General features: G+C 44.6%; 1 protein-coding gene across 5 annotated transcripts in view; it reads right to left on the bottom strand.

Annotated features, from left to right (window-relative positions):
- The window catches only part of LOC139583969 (SLIT-ROBO Rho GTPase-activating protein 1-like), a 194079-nt gene that overhangs the window by 66284 nt on the left and 104558 nt on the right, over nucleotides 1–23237 (bottom strand). For all 5 annotated transcript variants that reach the window (XM_071415451.1, XM_071415453.1, XM_071415450.1 and 2 more), the window contains exons 6-11: nucleotides 22615–22743; nucleotides 13602–13823; nucleotides 11994–12095; nucleotides 2964–3161; nucleotides 2260–2344; nucleotides 1014–1041 (exon numbers count right to left, since the gene is read on the bottom strand). In XM_071415451.1, the coding sequence (XP_071271552.1) occupies nucleotides 1014–1041; nucleotides 2260–2344; nucleotides 2964–3161; nucleotides 11994–12095; nucleotides 13602–13823; nucleotides 22615–22743 (764 nt within the window). The remainder of the gene's footprint in view (nucleotides 1–1013; nucleotides 1042–2259; nucleotides 2345–2963; nucleotides 3162–11993; nucleotides 12096–13601; nucleotides 13824–22614; nucleotides 22744–23237) is intronic.

Raw genomic sequence — 23237 nt, forward strand, 5'->3', positions numbered from 1 at the left:
TCAATCAGAATAAACCAAATTACAACACAGTCAAAACAAAACTACATTGCTTATTGGGAAACACAAGCACAAAGCAAAATGCAGTGCTATCTGTCCCTAAATTGACAGTACACAGTGGCTAACTGCATTTCCCGGCAAAATGTTAAAAAATAAATAAAACAATTAGAGAGTATCATTTCCCCAAATTTGAAACCCTTATTCAAGGTTTCAAAGACCTCTCTGATGAGAATAGGGTACCTGTCCTGTTGGGGGAGGACGCAGAGAGCGGTGGGTTGGCAGCGCACTACATTGCTGCCTGCCATAAGTTGAGGGACAGTGTCTGACAGGGAAATGTCCTCTACTGTATGCTTATTGTTATTGTTCAATGTATGGTTCTTATTATTTTAATATTGTAAATATCCAAAGTAAGCTTTGGCAATATGTACATTGTTACATCATGCCAATAAAGCAAATTGAATTGAATTGAAAGAGAGAGAGAAAAAGAGAGAGAAAGAAAGAGAGAGAAAAAGAGAAAGAGCGAGAGAAAAAGAGATAGAGCGAGAGCTAGAAAGACAGCGAGAGAGAAAGCAAGAGAGCAAGAGGGTTGAGGCTCTTGGAAGGGGACAATATTACCAGGCCATACCATGCTGGGCATATGGCAAATTCAAACCCTGGGGAGTCTAGAGCAGTACCATCTGGTCTCTCTTCTCCAGGGTCAGCAGTTTGATAATAGCTCAAGTACAGTAGGGATTGTTCTACTCTGCACACAGTGATAAGTGAGAACTTTTCAAGTGGCAAACTTCAATTTTCTTTACAAACCAGTGGAAATATATATTTGTCTAGATATCGTTGGTCATTTTACTGTAGGAGAATAAAGAGAAATGGCATTCGCAAGGAAGAGTACACTGACTTTTACTTATGGGGATAAGTTTTCAAAGAACTGAATAGGGACAGCTAAATATAGACAGAAAGGGTCTTATTAAAACCTAAGAGGTTAGTGTGTGAGGGAGAGAGAGAGCGTGGTAGTGTCTTACCTTGTGGTCATATAGTCCCCTTGGTGACCTGTGGAGACCGAGGGGAGAAAGGGGAAGGGAGAGAGAGGATGTGAGATGAGACATGGGACCTTTCCCAGAGGAGCCTGCAGAGCATTGTGCACACGCTCAGTAAAGCATATGCAGCCCTGCCATCTGCCCACAACCACTGGCTTCATGGTGACGCACACAATGACACATAATGACTCACACACAGTAACACACACTTATACTTTACCTGCAGTAAAAAAAGAAAGAACACCTGTCCAAGCACACACACACACACACACAACCTTCACTCGCAATTTTACCTTCACATGCAAAAATGCATGTTTTCACAAGTCAAGAAACTCCAAATCCCTCAAATTGCTCCTAACAAGAGGTTAAACTTTAAACCTGTGCTCATCCACTATGCACATGGACAGGATCCGACCTGTCAGGGTAACACCAGGGTGGGGCTAGCTTTACCTATACCTACTTAAACACACTCACCGACATTCACTGTAGCAGGCAGGAGTCCATGGCTAATTATTATCAAAGTTCCCATTCTCTTCCTCAACTCCCTGTACAGCCAACAGATTGACTGAGACTGACAGATTTAGACTACCCGAGAGCTTGCTGCCTGCATTGTTAGCTAGTTAGCTAGCATTCAGCAGCAGCTCAGTGTTGACAGTAGCTTAGTCAAAGGCCTTGAGGAGATCCCACCAATGTAGAACACAGTGAACCCAGCCATAATAGTCATACCACGCTAATGCTGCCAGGCCATTAAGCTAACCACTAATCAATCACAACAGCACAATCCCTTTAGCTCTGACTTGGCTCGCTAATGCTGAGGTTAGCATCTCTGTTGTGAGGCCTGATGGAGAAAGTAGCACAATGGACATTTTACCACAGAGGTTAGATTGAAGTGGACAATTTTAGAATCAACCAAATATGTTTTTAACGGTTTCTAATTAGCTCTACAGTTCTAAAGCACTGCACTTAGTTTGGAATGTGCATGCAATCTTTCCCTTTCATTTATTCAGGAGTTCCTATACAAACCCACACAGACAATAGCGGAGACGTTCAGTATACCATTTCATACATATGGAAACCTGCTTAGATCACAACTCAGCCAAACAGACAGAAGGGACATACAGACAGAGGAGTCAGACAGATACAGACAGATAGACTAACTAACCAACAGACGGACAGACGGGACCGCCAGACAGGAAGTAGGCCAGCACAATGTGAGTCTCTGATCCCTTACCTTCTCCCAGAGTCCTCTTCAGTAGGTCGTGCTTGGCCTGCAGTTTGGAGATGAGATTGCTGCCCTCCAGAAACTCCCGGAATTTCTGTGGAGAATTCAGAGTGATTACTAGGGCTGATGAGCCAAGTAAGCGTTGCCTGCCCTTAAGAGACCAATCTCTGATAAGGCAGCCAAGGGCAAAGGACAGAACGACAACGCGAGTCTTTTTAAAGCTTTATCGCACCATGTCCATCTTTAGACAGCCAGGAGGACAGAAGAAGAGAAAATAGCCTAACCGCTCACTAAGGAAGAGATATTTTTGGAGAGCTTTGTTTCTGAGAGTTAAAATGCCAAGAGAGGGAATACATATGATATGCAGCATTTTAGAGCTCTAACAAATCCCTAGAAATACAAGCACAGCTTCTGTTCACATTCCTCAGATAGATTACAACTACAAGACCATGGATCACAACCATCCAAACTAGTCAAAATCCAATGTATTCATTTCCTAGCCATCTATCAACAGCAGGTTCCACAGTGACTGTCAGTCTGAATTTAAAGTCAGCAGGACTTACTGAACGTGTCCAATAAGAAACTATAGTTTTTGCTTTCCATTGCAAAACATTTTGCTCTGTTTTGCTACTACAGTATGCACATGAATATGACCCTGCCCAGTTCTCTACAGTCATAACCTGGAGGTTACCAATAGGGGGCGCTCCACTCACCATGAAGTAGAACTGCTCTGTCTCCTGCTGGTTGGCCCTCCGTTTGGCGATACTGGGCTTGCTGAGGTAGGTCTCCGACACGGTGGACTTCACCGACTCGGTGGAGCGGCTGTGGTGGAAACACTCGGAGACGTCATAGTCCTCGATGGTCACCATGTCCTGGATGGTCGTCAGGGTGGCCTCTGACGTCTTCTTGATCTGGAGGGCACCCAAAGAGGATCGGAGCTTCAGGACCGGTTTACAGTGTCACAGGTGTAAACACATTCAAACACATTACACTGTCATTTGTTTTCCCTCAAGTACTCATAAGCTCACTCAAGTTTCCCCATCCGGCTCGAAGGACCAGTGCTCAGTGACGACCACTGACCAAATGACCCCTGAACTCCTAGGCAGTAAAATGTGATAAATGCATGGCTTTCTGACTGCCTTTCGTTTCACACTCAGCATGACAAATGCATCCGTCCTTGAGCATGACTCGAGACCAGAGCAATCAATTTGCATGCACTCAAAAACAATAGAGGTGGAAGGAAGGTAGGGATGAAAGAATAGAGGTGGAAGGATGGTAGGGATAAAAGAATAGAGGTGGAAGGAAGGTATGGATGAAAGAATAGAGGTGGAAGGAAGGTAGGGATGAAAGAATAGAGGTGGAAGGAAGGTAGGGATGAAAGAATAGAGGTGGAAGGATGGTAGGGATGAAAGAATAGAGGTGGAAGGATGGTAGGGATGAAAGAATAGAGGTGGAAGGATGGTAGGGATGAAATAATAGAGGTGGAAGGAAGGTAGGGATGAAATAATAGAGGTGGAAGGAAGGTAGGGATGAAATAATAGAGGTGGAAGGAAGGTAGGGATGAAATAATAGAGGTGGAAGGAAGGTAGGGATGAAAGGTACTCAGTCTCAGGCTTTTAAAACTAATTTCCATAGTGGCCACTTCACCGTCAGCCCAAGTGCTTTTCCAGGAGCTTATAAATGTCAAGGCTTGGCCAAGCATATCCCATCACTTACAACAGAGGGAGAACACCACAATGCAAGATTCCACTAGACACTGACAATAAACATATACTTCTTTCCAGTGGATATGATATAATAATTGTGTTAAAGCTTTAACTTCTTGGAACTATAGGGGGTGCTGTTCCGCATTAGCATATTTGGGTCTCCAAATTAAACTGCCTCGTGCTAAATTCTTGATCGTACAATATGCATATTATTGTTATTATTGGATAGAAAACACTTTCTAGTTTCTATAGCCGTTGGAATTTTGTCTCTGAGTGGTACAGAACAATATCTACAGCACTTTTCATGACAGGGGTCAGATTTCAGAAATTTTTACCCCTGATCTGGAGTCTGTTTTTAAGGCGACAGTGAATGCTATGAAGAAACCGACACTGCCTACGTCTTCCTCTGGGTGTCTGTACGTCATCACGTTTTGAATGGAGTCTATTGCACAATCACAGCCACTATAAAACAAGAAAACGTAGAAGTACCGCTCTCTTCCTGCATGCGTCGTGCGCAAGATGGGCATCAGACCTGCCTCCTTCCAAATCGTTGTTTAGACAGTGATATTTCTCCGGTCATGTTTTTACTCGTTATAGTTGTTAAAAACATCATAATGTAGTTAATTTGAACCGTTTTATAGCAATTTATATCCGTTTAGTGCGATTTTGAGGAATTTCTTTGTTGTGCACTCTGAAACTTTGGACACGTTTTGGGGTCCCGTTCGATCGTTAGTGGATATTTCGAAGGACAGAGGACATCTATCGACCAAAAGAAGATTACAACATAGAAAGGATACATTGCCCAAGAATCTGATGGAAGAACAGCTCAAAGTAAGCAATATTTAATATGATAAATCGTTGTTCTGTCTAAATATTTTAAACGCATATTTCGCCATTTTGTTTGTTATCGCGTCACTTGGCGAACCCTGTATTGAAAAGTAAGGATAATTTTAAAAATGTAAGTCAGCGGTTGCATTAAGAACTAATTTGTCTTTCGATTCCTGTCAACCCTGTATTTTTTAGTCAAGTATATGATTAGCTTTCGATTAAACTAGATCACTCTGAAAGCTGACGTCCCTCATTTTGATGCTTGAGTTGCTACTATTTTCATTGTATAACCACGGTTTTGTATGGCTAAATATGCACATTTTCGAACAAACTGTATATGTATGTTGTAAAATGATGTTACAGGAGTGTCATCGGAAGAATTCTGAGAAGGTTAGTGAAAAAATTAATATATTTTGGCGGTGATTACGTTATAGCGCTCTTTGGCTGGAATCGATGCTCTGGTAACGTTTTCACATGTGGTATGCTAACTTATCGATTTATTGTGTTTTCGCTGTAAAACGCTTAGAAAATCTGAAATATTGTCTGGAATCACAAGATCTGGGTCTTTCCATTGCTATGCTTTGTCTATTCTTATGAAATGTTTTATTAAGAGTAAATTGGTCATACACGTTGCTCTCTATAGTAATTCTAGTCGTCTTGTGATGGTCGGTGCAATTGTAAACTGTGATTTCTACCTGAAATATGCACTTTTTTCTAACAAAACCTATCCTATACCATAAATATGTTATCAGACTGTCATCTGAAGAGGTTTTTTCTTGGTTAGTGGCTATCAATATCTTAGTTTAGCCGAATTGGTGATAGCACCTGAAGTAGTAAGAAACTGATGGAGTTAGAAAAGTGGTGTATTTTGCTAACGTGTTTAGCTAATAGATTTACATATTTTGTCTTCCCTGTAAAACATTTTAAAAATCTGAAATGGTGGCTTTATTCACAAGATCTGTATCTTTCATCTGGTGTCTTGGACTTGTGATTTAATGATATTTAGATGCTACTATCTACTTGTGAAGCTATGCTAGCTATGCTAATCAGTGTGTGGGGGGATGGGGGGTGATCCCGGACCCGGGGTAGAGGCTCGTTAGAGGTTAATGACTTCCATCTTATTTACAAACAAACATTTCCCACCTCAGAAATGTCCAGTCTCAATTTGAGAGAAGTTTTGGCCACTTATAAAACTTCCATTCTGTGAGGAGGCCGAAACTGACGTCCTGATGTAATATATATTTGGGTGAGAAGGAGCGAAATGACAGTGAGAGAGAGTTAGGAGATAGATAGACAGCAGGGAAAGGATGTTTTTGTATGCCTATGGCTCACGCAATGGCAAAGCGCATGTGTTCACCTGATGGAGTGGTTCAGAGAGAGAGAACAAGAGCGTGCGAGAGAGAGGAAGCAGAGGAAGGAGAGAGAGAAAGAGGGAGAGAGCAAGAGCGAGCGAGAGAAAAGAACGGAGGGGGGGGGGGGGGGGGGGGTAGAGAGAGGACGGAAAAAGAGAAAAGGGAGAGAAAGGAAATAGAGATCGAGTGACAGAGAGAGGAAGGAGAGATAGGAGACAAAGTGAGAATGAGGAAGGAGAGAGAGAGGAAGGAGAGAGAGGAAGGAGAGAGACAGGAAGGAGAGAGACAGGAAGGAGAGAGAGAGAGAGAGAGTGTGAGTGAGTGAGTAGACCTGGCTCTCAAGAGAATACAGGCTATGTGCACACTCCCCACAAAATGAGGTAGAAACTGAACTGCACTTCCTAACCTCCTGCCAAATGTATGACCATAGAGACACATATTTCCCTCAGATTACACAGACCCACAAAGAATTTGAAAACAAACCCAATTTTGATAAACTCCCATATCTACTGGGTGAAATACCACAGTGGCCATCACAGCAGCAAGATTTGTGTCCTGTTGCCACAAGAAAAGGGCAACCAGTGAAGAACAAACACCATTGTAAATACAACCCATATTTATGTTTATTTATTTTCCCTTTTGTACTTTATCTATTTGCACATGATATGACATTTGAAATGTCTTTATTATTTTGGAACTTTTGCAAGTGTAATGTTTACTGAAACGTTTGTGGTTTGTGACCAAAGTAAGGATTGTGACCAAAGTCAGAAGCCATGTACAGTGGGGAGAACAAGTATTTGAAACACTGCCGATTTTGCAGGTTTTCCTACTTACAAAGCATGTAGAGGTCTGTAATTTTTTATCATAGGTACACTTCAACTGTGAGAGACGGAATCAAAAAAAAATAATGCAGAAAATCACATTGTATGATTTTTAAGTAATTCATTTGCATTTTATTGCATGACATAAGTATTTGATACATCAGAAAAGCAGCACTTAATATTTGGTACAGAAACCTTTGTTTGCAATTACAGAGATCATACGTTTCCTGTAGTTCTTGACCAGGTTTGCACACACTGCAGCAGGGATTTTGGCCCACTCCTCCATACAGACCATCTCCAGATCCTTCAGGTTTCGGGGCTGTCGCTGGGCAATACAGACTTTCAGCTCCCTCCAAAGATTTTCTATTGGGTTCAGGTCTGGAGACTGGCTAGGCCACTCCAGGACCTTGAGATGCTTCTTACGGAGCCACTCCTTAGTTGCCCTGGCTGTGTGTTTCAGGTCATTGTCATGCTGGAAGACCCAGCCACGACCCATCTTCAATGCTCTTACTGAGGGAAGGAGGTTGTTGGCCAAGATCTCGCGATACATGGCCCCATCCATCCTCCCCTCAATACGGTGCAGTCGTCCTGTCCCCTTTGCAGAAAAGCATCCCCAAAGAATGATGTTTCCACCTCCATGCTTCACGGTTGGGATGGTGTTCTTGGGGTTGTACTCATCCTTCTTCTTCCTCCAAACACGGCGAGTGGCGTTTAGACCAAAAAACTCTATTTTTGTCTCATCAGACCACATGACCTTCTCCCATTCCTCCTCTGGATCATCCAGATGGTCATTGGCAAACTTCAGACGGGCCTGGACATGCGCTGGCTTGAGCAGGGGGACCTTGCGTGCGCTGCAGGATTTTAATCCATGACGGCATAGTGTGTTACTAATGGTTTTCATTGAGACTGTGGTCCCAGCTCTCTTCAGGTCATTGACCAGGTCCTGCCGTGTAGTTCTGGGCTGATCCCTCACCTTCCTCATGATCATTGATGCCCCACGAGGTGAGATCTTGCATGGAGCCCCAGACCGAGGGTGATTGACCGTCATCTTGAACTTCTTCCATTTTCTAATAATTGCGCCAACAGTTGTTGCCTTCTCACCAAGCTGCTTGCCTATTGTCCTGTAGCCCATCCCAGCCTTGTCTACAATTTATCCCTGATGTCCTTACACAGCTCTCTGGTCTTGGCCATTGTGGAGAGGTTGGAGTCTGTTTGATTGAGTGTGTGGACAGGTGTCTTTTATACTGGTAACGAGTTCAAACAGGTGCAGTTAATACAGGTAATGAGTGGAGAACAGGAGGGCTTCTTAAAGAAAAACGAACAGGTCTGTGAGAGCCGGAATTCTTACTGGTTGGTAGGTGTTCAAATACTTATGTCATGCAATAAAATGCTAATTAATTACTTAAAAATCATACAATGTGATTTTCTGGATTTTTGTTTTAGATTCCGCCTCTCACAGTTGAAGTGTACCTATGATAAAAATTACAGACCTCTACATGCTTTGTAAGTAGGAAAAGCTGCAAAATCGGCAGTGTATCAAATACTTGTTCTCCCCACTGTACTTCTGATAGGAGAGATAGTAACTAGGTCGAGCTGTGAGCCCTTGAATGAGAAATAGCTCAAGGGGGGCTTGACTACGTCAATTAATCTCAAAGTCAGACTCGGGCATACCATAGTCAAAGGGAGTGTTCCTTTGGTTCCACATAGCTACTATACACACAGAGACAGGAACATATTATAACTTGTGTTACTAATTGTAAGACCCATGACTCATTCAATGTTTGAGGCACCTTAGAAAAACAGGGTGGTATGAATGAAGGCATTCAACTCCCCTTTCATCTACATGTGGCAAGGTTCATAACTGATTCTGTATGCGCACACACACACACACACACACACACACACACACACACACACACACACACACACACACACACACACACACACACACACACACACACACACACACGTGGCTGTATTACACTGTCATTCGTCTCTATGTGGAGGATAAACCAGAAACAACACTACAGGTCTGGACAGGGATAATGACAGTCTGCGAGATGAAATGTAGGATTGGCAGGCAATTCAACTTCTAATAAGAGACGTTTCAAATTAAAAAAAGTCCACCTGTCTGTTTGATCTATAGTGTGGTGATTTAGGACATCTGATGATGACATCACTATTATAGTTTTACCTTCAATTACTAAGGGAACTGGGTTATTTTACAGTTTTAGTAGTTTCAGATGAAGAGTGATAATACTGAGTGGAATGAGGGTGCTCAAAATACTTCCCTTCCTTTTCCAACATTCTGCTTTGATAGGACCGAAAGACCTGGGTCTTCCTAGAGGCTTTGTGAATACGGGTACTGAATACAAGTCTAGAGTTGCACTATTTAGGACCAGTCCATGGGTTCAATCATCTCTGTGCCATGGGCATAGGAGTACCTTTCCTAACAAGGCCCTGAATAAGAGGCGAGCCCCTGCTCTACCAGCCTCTCCCGGGTGGAAAAGTGGAGACCAAGGGGCCCAGCTATCACAGTATGAAGAGGCGCTCTGACGAAGCTTATTAAAGAGCAGTGTGCGGGTTTCTTCTTTTTCTCATCTTATTCAACTGTTACCATGCACCTGCAAGAAAGATAGCTCAGATGTGCGAGTGCCTTTTGAATTACAGTATAGAGAGTATAGAGAGTAATTACAGTATAAAGAGTATAGAGAGTATCGAGAGGACCCATGCATGAAAGTCCCTCCATCATTCAGCAGACTACTAGTTACCAGTGTTGACTGCTAGGCTCAATTACAGCAGGGCTTTCAGATGGAGAGGCTCACTGAGATCTACCCACTGGTGCCCAGCAGGATCAGATCAGGAGGCCTGGAGGTAATGACATGGCACTTCACAACTAGCACGTCACCTCCAGTATAAACCTGTCTGGGGAATAGCAGGATTTCTATTCCTCAGGGCCTGTGGTGAGCAGCAAGCTAATCTCACGATCAGTGAATCAGGGCTGCCAACACTGAACTAACACTGAGCACACATCTCCCAGGTTTTGATGTGACACCCTGAAGTTTATCTGTAGAAAAACAAAACACAGGCTCCCTACAAAGGAGACCGTATTGGATTGCCGGGGTTAAGTACAAAACGACTTGAGAATATTTATTACGTTTGGTACACATCTAGCGAGAGATAGAGACGCTGTCTGTATCTGTCTAAAGCCAAGGAAATTTGAGGTAGAGGTTTAACCAACAAGGGGAGTTGATAACCAACACAGCAGAACATACTCCATTTCTGCAGATATATCTGCATACAGTATATACACTGTACATCCATACATCTTTGGAGGGCACGCAAACCAGACCAGGGGGCCACAGTGGGCCCAATGGGGATGAGAGACTTCCTACTCTCATGCTAACAAATTATTCATCCATGTTTTCCTTCATCCTCTCGTGCTGTCAATGAAACAGCTGCAGATCATGATACCAGAGAAAAACACAACAAATCCCAGCTTTTCACTTTTCCTGGCTGGAGTAGATCTTGGTCCATCAAATCCTTGCCTCTTCCTTCCACGTTTCCTCAATTCCTCTCAAAGCGCATTGGAGGAGAGGATCCAATTCCCTCCCTCAGACCTGGGGAGGTTGAGCTTGGGGAGGAATTGAGGAAACAAGGAAGGAGGAAGCAAGGATTTGACAGCTAGTAATGTGTGTGTACAGTTCTGCTTCAGTGTCTCCAAATGACAGCCCCTGGAAAGGCCTTTTCAATGAGACACCATGAAGAGACCATCTTGTGGACTTGACACAGAGCAGTGGTTCCCCATCCTGATCCATATGGGGAGCTCCGTTTCATCCAGGCAGACAAGGGCATGCAGCACCATGTCACTTCCTGACCCTCCACACCGATTGGTTCTGCCTGCACTGACTACATACAGGCAGTGTGAAAGCACCAGCTGGGCTTAGGTGTCAACAACAACTCCCATCCAGAAATACATCATACCCCCAGTGGGATAGCCTGAGCCTTGTACTCTACTCTATGAAACACACCACAAACATACAGTGAAGAGGTCAAAAAGATAGACATCTTGCAGACATTATGCATCTGACAAAAAAACAGATCTATACATTTTCTTTAGTTGTATAATCAAGCCGGTCTGAAATTGCTCTTCACATTTACAAGCATTCTTTCCCAAGTTATTATTTCTTTGCGAGATAAAAGACAGAAGGCTGTGTGCACTGGTGTGAGACAAGACGAGATGAAGCGGAGAAAGGAGAAGCAGGTCAGACGTGAGACAACAAGAGACAAGAAGCCAGACTGATGGACGTGACTGCACTCCCTAACACCACAGCAGCAGACAGTGTCATTTCCTTCCCATTGGCTTTTTATTTAGCAAGCACTCAGGCATGCCAGCCAGTCCGATTAAAATGTTACAGCCAGGGATGCACCTCCAATGTCGAAACCGAGAGAAGTGGGACAGTGTACAAATAAAAAGAGATTGTGTGTGTGTGTGTGTGTGTGTGTGTGTGTGTGTGTGTGTGTGTGTGTGTGTGTGTGTGTGTGTGTGTGTGTGTGTGTGTGTGTGTGTGTGTGTGTGTGAGTGTGAGTGAGATTTTTTCCCACCATTGGGAGCGAGGGAGAAGACTTCTCTGAGTGGTTCTGAAGGCTGCCTGCAGTGTAGGAGAGTTGTGTTGTATGGAAACTATTCCAACTTCGATTTCTGAAAGATTTAAGATATCAACTCCCCTTGGCTACTTTCTGACTGAAGTGAACTTTTCATACAGCATTTCAATTCCTTCCCAACATTTGACCACAATGGACCAAAATGCAAGCAGATGATGTTGGTTGGTGTCGTTGGCTACCCAAGCGAGTCAGGGTTGTGTTCATTAGGATCCAAATGAAAAAAACTGACTGAAACAGGGAGGGACCACTTGGATTTAAGGACTAGCTGGTCCAATAAAAAAACACCCATTTGCGTTTTTCATTGCAATACTTTTCTGTTGCATACCCTACTGAATACGACCAAGATATGGCAGTGTTAGGCTCCCTCTTACCTCCTCGTTCTCGATGTTCAGAGTGGCCAGGCGGGACTGTAGCTGCTGGAACCTCAACATCAGCTCTCCGCTCACCGGCGGCTGCATCGCAATCTGGCACACCTGGGCAGGAAGAGGAAACACATCATCACTAAACTGAAAGTCACCACCATCTGACAGGGGGGTTACTTAATCTGACATGGGGGTTACTTAATCTGACAGTGGGGTTACTTAATCTGACATGGGGGTTACTTAATCTGACAGGGGGGTTACTTAATCTGACAGGGGGGTTACTTAATCTGACAGGGGGGTTACTTAATCTGACAGGGGGGTTACTTAATCTGACATGGGGGTTACTTAATCTGACAGGGGGGTTATTTAATCTGACAGGGGGGTTACTTAATCTGACAGGGGGGTTACTTAATCTGACAGGGGGGTTACTTAATCTGACATGGGGGTTACTTAATCTGACAGGGGGGTTATTTAATCTGACATGAGGGTTACTTAATCTGACAGGGGGGTTATTTAATCTGACAGGGGGGTTACTTAATCTGACAGGGGGGTTACTTAATCTGACAGTGAGGTTACTTAATCTGACAGTGGGGTTACTTAATCTGACAGTGGGGTTACTTAATCTTATCCTAAAATGGCAAAGACATCAGAAATGTTTTTTATTTTATTTTGTATATCTCCTTTTCTCCCCAATTTTCGTGGTATCCAATCGCTAGTAATTACTATCTTGTCTCATCGCTACAACTCCCGTACGGGCTCGGGAGAGACGAAGGTCGAAAGGCATGCGTCCTCCGAAGCACAACCCAACCAAGCCGCACTGCTTCTTAACACAGCGCGCCTCCAACCCGGAAGCCAGCCGCACCAATGTGTCGGAGGAAACACCGTGTACCTGGCCCCCTTGGTTAGCGCGCACTGCGCCCGGCACGCCACAGGAGTCGCTGGAGCGCGATGAGACAAGGATATCCCTACCGGCCAAACCCTCCCTAACCCGGACGACGCTAGGCCAATTGTGCGTCGCCCCACGGACCTCCCGGTCGCGGCCGGCTGCGACAGAGCCTGGGCGCGAACCCAGAGACTCTGGTGGCGCAGCTAGCACTGCAGTGCCCTAGACCACTGCGCCACCCGGGAGGCCCAGAAATGTGTTTTAAACTACACCACAAACGTCACTGACCCAGATGTGAATCCAGACAGCCGCAGATCAATAGCTTGTAAACAGACATGATATCAGGGACCCCAGAGCCAACGACTCCACAGTACAATTAATTCAGCGTGTTGCACTGCTCCATTTGACTTGAGGCTGAGAAATGAGACGTGCTTGTCATTGGCTTCAGCCTATAAACATCTCCTCTGCTGGCCCAGACACACTAAAACTGTGCAATTAAGCTGCCAAAACCAGGGCTCATTTAGTACAAGACCTTATAATCAACCTCACTTCCACCCTGTACAGCATATAGGACTGAACATATTGGGTCTGTTAAAAATACTGAGGCCTCCTCAACCATTAGGACAAACAGCACTAGCGTTCACTACAGTAATGGATGAATGAATGAATGAGTGGATAGATGGATGGAGAAATGGACACAAAGAACAACGAGCCTGTGGGTCTCAATGTCTCACCTCATCGCCCATGTGGGGCTGGAACTGGAACTTGATGGGCGGGCAGAAGGCTGTGGGGTACAACTCCATGAAGCGCTGGCGGTCGCTGCGAGGGTCCAGACTGTCCACGGCGTTCTCGATGATGTCTAGGCCCTCGTGGCGACTTGTCTCCAGGTTGTACTCAGCCGATAGGTAGGTCCGCAGGGCACGGTTCAGGCTGGCGTGGTAGCCCAGATCACAGCACTGGTAGAGGGGAAGATGAGACTGTATTGGATCAGGATGCCCCGTTTACTGCAACTTCTGACAACCTGATGAGAAGCTTCTAAAATGTCAAGTCCAGCCACGGTACAAGGTTTTAAAAAAACTAACTTTAGTGCCCACAATGGTACACCAAACATATTCTGCAGATTGTCCTAAAACATGACATTTATTTTCCAGCAAAAACACATACGTTTATGGAAAAACCAACAACTTTGTATTGGTTTCAACACGGTCAACAATGTCTGCTCTCTTAGTCTCTCGACACACTGCAGTCATGAACATTATTGGCCATTAACTGAGTAGTCTGATACATTCTCTGACTGCTGGCTTGGCCCGGAGTTATACAACCTGAATAATGTTCCCAACATCTGATGCTGGATCTCATTAACTAGGATCTTTGGTAAGCCAGCACCTGTGAGTTCACACAGACAGCCTTGGAGGTGATGAAGACACCCAGACACAGGAGCATTGTCTGCCAGGCTACCTAACGCACTACTTGTCCACATTACATTGGATGTTATCTGTCCAATTCATCAACTATAATTTCTTTAACAATTGACTGTCAACTCTTATGACAGATTGCACAACATACTAAAACAAGTGTACGCACACACCCACAAACACTGGTACGCACAAACACACATGCAAAACACGCAGGAGCTCACACACAGGTACGAACACACACACCCTCGTGATTTACATAGGCTAGAGAGCAGGAGGGAGGGAAGAGGAGCACATTTTAGCACCCAGAATGGCCCTTCCTCACCGTCTGTCTGGAATACACAATCGCTAAAAGTACTGAGCGTTCTCCCGTGTTGGCCTAGCAACACTGGACAAATGGTATAGTACATTATTTCTAAGGGTGAAAAAGAATATTCCAGGTAGCTAGTGTATAAATATGTCCCATTTATAGGTCTGGGTTCTGGAGGAGAAAACAAATCCATCTGCTTGGTAGGTAGAGTAGAGAACAGAAGACATAGTACAGAGTGGTGATATGAGAGACGGGATGGCTGACCTGCAACACACATCAGCAATTCCCAAATATTGGTTAAAGGGGCAGGGTCTTTCCCACACCCCATTCAAGCTAAAGATGTGATAATGTGTGTGTGTGTATATGTACAGTGCATTCGGAAAGTATTCAGACCCCTAGACTTTTTCCACATTTTGTTACCTTACAGCCTTACTCTAAAATGGATAAATTGTTTTTTCCCCCTTATCAATCTACACGAAATACCCCATAATGACAAAGCAAAAACAGGTTTTGAAAATTAAAAACAGAAATATCACATTTACATACAGTACCAGTCAAAAGTTTGGACACACCTACTCATTCAAGGGTTTTTCTTGATTTGTACTATTTTCTACATTGTAGAATAATAGTGAAGACATCAAAACTATGAAATAACAAATAGAATCATGTAGTAACCCAAAAAGTGTGTAAAACAAATAAAAATCTACACACAATACCCCATAATGACAAAGCAAAAACTGTTGAGAATTTTTTGCAAATGTATAAAATAAAAAAAAAGAACTGGAATATCAAATTTACATAAGTATTCAGACCCTTTACTCAGTACTTTGTTGAAGCACCTTTGGCGGCGATTACAGGCTCGAGTCTTCCTGGGTATGACGCTACAAGCTTGACACACCTGTATTTGGGGAGTTTTTCCCCATTATTCTTTGCAGATCCTCTCAAACTCTGTCAGGTTGGATGGGGAACGTCACTGCACAGCTATTTTCAGGTCTCTCCAAATATATTAGATCGGGCTCTGGCTGGGCCACTTGAGGACATTGAGACTTGTCCCGAAGCCACTCTTGCATTGTCTTGGCTGTGTGCTTAGGGTCGTTGTCTGAGGTCCTGATCGCTCTGGAGCAGGTTTTTGTCAAGGATCTCTCTGTACATTGCTCTGATTATCTTTCCCTCGATTGTGAGTAAACTAGCCTCCCAGTCCCTGCTGCTGAAAAAGATCCCCACAGCATGATGCTGCCACCACCATGCTTCACCGTTGGGATGGTGCCAGGTTTCCTCAAGACGTGATGCTTGGCATTCAGGCGAAAGACTTTAATCTTGGTTTCATCAGACTAGAGAATTTAGTTTCTCATGGTAAGAGTCCTTTAGGTGCCTTTCGGCAAACTCCAAGGGGCTGCCCTGCCTTTTACTGAAGAGTGGCTTCCGTCTGGCCACTACCATAAAGGCTTGATTGGTGGAGTGCTGCAGAGATGTTTGTCCTTCTGGAAGGTTCTCCCATCTCCACAGAGGAACTCTGGAGCTCTGTCAGAGTGACCATTGGGTTCTTGGTCACCTCCCTGACCAAGGCCCTTCTCCCCCAATTACTGTTTGGTTGGGCAGCCAGCTCTAGGAAGAGTCTTGGTGGTTCCAAACTGCTACCATTTAAGAATGACGGAGGCCACTGTATTCTTGTGGACCTTCAATGCTGCAGAAATCTTTTGGTACCCTTTCCCAGATCTGTGCCTCAACACAATTGTGTCTCGGCGCTCAATGGAAAATTCCTTTGACCTCATGACTTGGTTTTTGCACTGACATGTACTATCAACTGTGGGACCTTATATAGACAGATGTGGGCCTTTCCAAATCATGTCCAACCAATTGAATTTACCACAGGTGGACTCCAATGAAGTTGCAGAAACATCAAGGATGATCAATGGAAACAGGATGCGAGTCTCATAGCAAAGGGTTTGAATACTTACGTAAATAAGGTATCGTTTTTTTATATTTAATACATTTGCAAACATTTCTAAAAACCAGTTTTTGCTTTGCCATTGTGGGGTATTGTGTGTAGATTGGTGAGCAAAAAAATCAATTTAATCAATTTTAGAATAAGGCTGTTATGTAACAAAATGTGGAAAAAGTAAAGGGGTATACGTACGTACATTTGTGTGTGTGATATTATATATATCACACACACACACACATATATATATATATGTATACTATATACACAAAAGTATATAGCCCTTCAAATTAGTACATTTGGCTATTTCAGCCACACCCGTTGCTGACAGGTGTATATAATCGAGCAAATCAAATCAAATCAAATTTTATTAGTCACATACACATGGTTAGCAGATGTTAATGCGAGTGTAGCGAAATGCTTGTGCTTCTAGTTCCGACAATGCAGTAATAACCAACAGTAATCTAACCTAACAATTCCACAACTACTACCTTACACACACACACAAGTGTAAAGGGATAAAGAATATGTACATAAAGATATATGAATGAGTGGTGGTACAGAACGGCATGGCAGATGCAGTAGATGGTATAGAGTACGGTATATACATATGAGATGAGTACTGTAGGGTATGTAAACATAAAGTGGCATTGTTTAAAGTGGCTAGTGGTACATTTTTACATAATTTCCATCAATTCCCATTTTTAAAGTGGCTGGAGTTGAGTCAGTATGTTGGCAGCGGCCGCTAAATGTTAGTGGTGGCTGTTTAACAGTCTGATGGCCTTGAGATAGAAGCTGTTTTTCAGTCTCTCGGTCCCTGCTTTGATGCACCTGTACTGACCTCGCCTTCTGGATGATAGCGGGGTGAACAGGCAGTGGCTTGGGTGGTTGTTGTCCTTGATGATCTTTATGGCCTTCCTGTGACATCGGGTGGTGTAGGTGTCCTGGAGGGCAGGTAGTTTGCCCCTGGTGATGCGTTCTGCAGACCTCACTACCCTCTGGAGAGCCTTACGGTTGTGGGCGGAGCAGTTGCCGTACCAGGCGGTGATACAGCCCGACAGGATGCTCTCGATTGTGCATCTGTAGAAGTTTGTGAGTGCTTTTGGTGACAAGCCGAATTTCTTCAGCCTCCTGAGGTTGAAGAGGCGCTGCTGCGCCTTCTTCACAACGCTGTCTGTGTGGGTGGACCAATTCAGTTTGTCCGTGATGTGTACACCGAGGAACTTAAAACTTTCCACCTTCTCCACTACTGACCCGTCGATGTGGATAGGGGGGTGCTCCCTCTGCTGTTTCCTGAAGTCCACAATCATCTCCTTTGTTTTGTTGACGTTGAGTGTGAGGTTATTTTCCTGACACCACACTCCGAGGGCCCTCACCTCCTCCCTGTAGGCCGTCTCGTCGTTGTTGGTAATCAAGCCTACCACTGTAGTGTCATCCGCAAACTTGATGATTGAGTTGGAGGCGTGCATGGCCACGCAGTCGTGGGTGAACAGGGAGTACAGGAGAGGGCTCAGAACGCACCCTTGTGGGGCCCCAGTGTTGAGGATCAGCGGGGTGGAGATGTTGTTACCTACCCTCACCACCTGGGGGCGGCCCGTCAGGAAGTCCAGGACCCAGTTGCACAGGGCGGGGTCGAGACCCAGGGTCTCGAGCTTGATGACGAGTTTGGAGGGTACTATGGTGTTAAATGCTGAGCTGTAATCGATGAACAGCATTCTCACATGGGTATTCCTCTTGTCCAGATGGGTTAGGGCAGTGTGCAGTGTGGTTGCGATTGCGTCGTCTGTGGACCTATTGGGTCGGTAAGCAAATTGGAGTGGGTCTAGGGTGTCCGGTAGGGTGGAGGTGATATGGTCCTTGACTAGTCTCTCAAAGCACTTCATGATGACGGAAGTGAGTGCTACGGGGCGGTAGTCGTTTAGCTCAGTTACCTTAGCTTTCTTGGGAACAGGAACAATGGTGGCCCTCTTGAAGCATGTGGGAACAGCAGACTGGGATAAGGATTGATTGAATATGTCCGTAAACACACCAGCCAGCTGGTCTGCGCATGCTCTGAGGACGCGGCTGGGAATGCCGTCTGGGCCTGCAGCCTTGCGAGGGTTAACACGTTTAAATGTTTTACTCACCTCGGCTGCAGTGAAGGAGAGCCCGCAGGTTTTGGTAGGGGGCCGTGTCAGTGGCACTGTATTGTCCTCAAAGCGGGCAAAAAAGTTGTTTAGCCTGTCTGGGAGCAAGACATCCTGGTCCGCGACGGGGCTGGTTTTCTTTTTGTAATCCGTGATTGACTGTAGACCCTGCCACATACCTCTTGTGTCTGAGCTGTTGAATTGCGACTCGATTTTGTCTCTGTACTGAGACTTAGCCTGTTTGATTGCCTTGCGGAGAGAATAGCTACACTGTTTGTATTCGGTCATGCTTCCGGTCACCTTGCCCTGGTTAAAAGCAGTGGTTCGCGCTTTCAGTTTCACGCGAATGCTGCCGTCAATCCACGGTTTCTGGTTTGGGAATGTTTTTATCGTTGCTGTGGGTACGACATCGTCAATGCACTTCCTAATGAACTCGCTCACCGAATCAGCATATTCGTCAATATTGTTGTTGGACGCGATGCGGAACATATTCCAATCCGCGTGATCGAAGCAGTCTTGAAGCGTGGATTCAGATTGGTCGGACCAGCGTTGAACAGACCTGAGCGCGGGAGCTTGTTGTTTGAGTTTCTGTTTGTAGGCTGGAATCAACAAAATGGAGTCGTGGTCAGCTTTTCCGAAAGGGGGGCGGGGGAGGGCCTTATAAGCGTCGCGGAAATTAGTATAACAATGGTCTAGTGTTTTTCCAGCCCTGGTAGCACAATCGATATGCTGATAGAATTTAGGGAGTTTTGTTTTTAGATTAGCCTTGTTAAAATCCCCAGCTACGATGAATGCAGCCTCAGGGTGTGTGGTTTCCAGTTTACAAAGAGTCAGATAAAGTTCGTTCAGGGCCATCGATGTGTCTGCTTGGGGGGGAATATATACGGCTGTGATTATGATTGAAGAGAATTCCCTTGGTAGATAATGCGGTCGACATTTGATTGTGAGGAGTTCTAGATCAGGTGAACAGAATGACTTGAGTTCCTGTGTGTTGTTATGATGATCACACCACTTCTCGTTAATCATAAGGCATACCCCCCCGCCCCTCTTCTTACCGGAAAGATGTTTGTTTCTGTCGGCGCGATGCATGAAGAAACCAGCTGGCTGCACCGACTCCGTTAGCGTCCCTTGAGTTAGCCATGTTTCCGTGAAGCAGAGCACGTTGCAATCCCTGATGTCTCTCTGGAATGCTACCCGTGCTCGGATTTCATCAACCTTATTGTCAAGAGACTGGACATTGGCGAGTAGTATGCTAGGGAGTGGAGCGCGATGTGCCCGTCTCCGAAGCCTGACCACGAGACCGCCTCGTTTTCCCCTTTTTCGGCGTCGCACAGGGTCGCCGGCTGGGATCAGATCCATTGTATTGGGTGGAAGGCAAAACACTGGATCCGTTTCGGGAAAGTCATATTCCTGGTAGGAACGATGATGAGTTGACGTTAATCGTATATTCAGTAGTTCCTCCCGACTGTATGTAATGAAACCTAAGATTACCTGGGGTACCGATGTAAGAAATAACACGTAAAAAAACAAAATACTGCATATTTTCCAAGGAACGCGAAGCGAGGCGGCCATCTCTTTTCGGCGCCGGAAGTGACACCCAGTTGACTGGGGCAGCTCTAGCAGGGCATGCATTTGACCAACTGACTTGTTGGAAAGGTGGCATTCTACGACGATGCCATGTTGAAAGTCACTGAGCTCTTCAGTAAGGACATTGTACTGCCAATGTTTGTCTAAGGAGATTGCATGGCTGTGTGCTCGATTTCATACACCTGTCAGCAACGGGTGTGGCTGAAATAGCCGAATCAACTAATTTGAAGGGGTGTCCACATACTTTTGTATAAATAGTGCATGTATGTATGTATGTATGTATGTATGTATGTATGTACAGGGCCGTGCAAAAGTATTCACCCCCCTTGGCATTTTTCCTATTTTGTTGCATTACAACCTGTAATTTAAATAGATTTTTATTTTCATTTCATGTAATGGACATACACAAAATGGCCAAATTGGTGAAGTGAAAAGAAAAATTCTAAAAAATGTAAAACTGAAAAGTGGTGTGTGCATATGTATTCACTCCGTTTGCTATGAAGCCCTTAAATAAGATCTGGTGCAGCCAATTACCTTCAGAAAACACATAATTAGTTAAATAAAGTCCACCTGTGTGCAATCTAAGTGTCACATGATCAGTCACATGATCTCAGTATATATACATCTGTTCTGAAAGGCCCCAGAGTCTGCAAGACCACTAAGCAAGGGGCACCACCAAGCAAGCAGCAACATGAAGACCAAGGAGCTCTCCAAATAGGTCAGGGACAAAGTTGTGGAGAAGTACAGATCATGGTTGGGTTATAAAAAAATATCCAAAACTTTGAACATTCCACGTAGCACCATTAAATCCATTATTAAAAACTGGACAGAATATGGCACCACAACAAACCTGCCAAGATAGGGCCGCCCACCAAAACTCACAGACCAGGCAATGGGGGCATTAATCAGAGAGGCATATAAGAGACCAAAGATAAACCTGAAGGCGCTGTAAAGCTCCACAGCAGAGATTGGAGTATCTGTCCATAGGACCACTTTAAGCCGTACACTCCACAGAGCTGGGCTTTACGGAAGAGCGACCAGAAAAAGGCCATTGCTTAAAGAAAAAAATAAGCAAACACGTTTAGTGTTCACCAAAAGGCATGTGGGAGACTCCCCAAACATATGGAAGAAGGTACTCTGGTCAGATGAGACTAAAATTTTGCTTTTTGTCCATCAAGGAAAACACTATGTCTGGCGCAAACCCAATACCTCTCATCACCCCGAGAACACCATCCACACAGTGAAGCATCATGCTGTGGGGATGTTTTTTCCATCGGCAGGTAGTATGGTGTATAACATGAGGACTGAGAGTAGAATAGTAGAGTAGCTCGGATCACAAAAGCTAATAATCTCCTGGGCTTTTTAATTATCTTCCTTCAGTAATTTCCATCCCACAGTCTGTCTGGTGTGTGTCCTCTCTCACCATCTCTCAGATTTCTGCTCTGCTGCTAAACTCATCAGTTTCTTTCTACAGTTCAGACCTCAAAAAGGGACTCAGAAAATACTGCTGAAAGGCAGGGTTTCTTCAGCATTATGAGGATATAAAAAAAAGAGTAATACAATTTTCTGTAGCAGTGAGATGGGATTTTTGAAAAAAGACTGATTGGGTGGCAGACAACTTAATTTGAAGTCTGGAGTGAGGGAGAGGCTTAGACTGAGAAGCAGCTCTCCGTTTGTGGCAGAATCTCTCCGGCAGCTTGTCTCTCTGCAGCAGACATACACTGAGTGTACAAAACATTATGCTCTTTCCATGACAGACTGACCAGGTGAATCCAGGTGAAAGCTATGATCCCTTATTGCTGTCACTTGTTAAATCCACTTCAAATCAGTGTAGATGAAGGGTTAAAGGAGGATTTTTAAGCCTCGAGACAATTGAGACGGATTGTTTGTGTGCCATTCAGAGCGTGAATGGGCAAGATAAAAGACGCTTCTGGGTTTTTCATGCTCAACAGTTGCTTGTGTGTATCAAGAATGGTCCACCACCCAAAGGACATCCAGCCAACTTGACACAAATGTGTGAAGCATTAGAGTCAACATGGGCCAGCATCCATGTGGAGCGCTTTCGACACCTTGTAGAGTCTGTTTTGTACACTCAGTGTATACTTTCCTTCAGATCTTTAGGGTTGTGTCTGAAATGGCACCCTATACCCTTTATAGTTCACTACTTGTGATAAGCAGGGCAGGTAAAAAGAAGTGCACTATGTAGGGTATAGGGTGCCAATGAGGATGCAACCTAGGGGTTATTAACGAGAGAAGAGGGAGTAGACGCTGTTCGGTAACACACTGTCAACCAAACATTCCCCGTTTTACAGTACAGATGAAGGAGTCTATTCTTTAGCTTGAAGTTTCTTCCAACGGTTTACTTACGTCAATTAAGTCAGACAAGTCGTGGATGTAGTACTTGAAGACGGAGGAATTTGTTGCCTCCAGTGTCAGCAGGTACTCGTTCCGTGCTTTGATTGACTTCAGCTTGTTCTCCGAGTACTTGGCCTGGCGCTGAGATAGATAGATAGGTATGAATGAGAGAGAGAGAGGGAGCGAGACAAATAGAGAGGAAGAGAGAGAGCGAGACAAATGGAGAGGAAGAGAGAGAGCGAGACAGAGAGAGAGAAAGAGAAACAGAGAGAAATGAATGAGCAAAAATGCCTTTATGAACAGCTGAGCATGCTTTCATGTCTGCATGTACACAGTCTGGTGGCTCGCTCACAACACAACTCAGGATGATTGGCAAACAGGAGCTGGTAGCCCTGCTCATTCAGACATCCTCCTTCCTCCCTAGCTGCCTGCCAAACACAGACTGTTAGTCACTAGCCAATGACAATGGACACTGACTCACCCACTGACACGTTCTTCCATATTTTAACGCTTCCCCAATCCCAATGCATTCCAGGAAGAGCCTGTGAGAAAATGCTGTTCCTGTGGCCATTAAACCATTGGTCACAGAGTTCTAACATAAAACAGGCCTGTTCCTTCTGAGAATAACACAAAGC

Source organism: Salvelinus alpinus, chromosome 9 (genome assembly GCF_045679555.1).
Source record: "Salvelinus alpinus chromosome 9, SLU_Salpinus.1, whole genome shotgun sequence".
NCBI classification, from domain to species: Eukaryota; Metazoa; Chordata; class Actinopteri; order Salmoniformes; family Salmonidae; genus Salvelinus; species Salvelinus alpinus.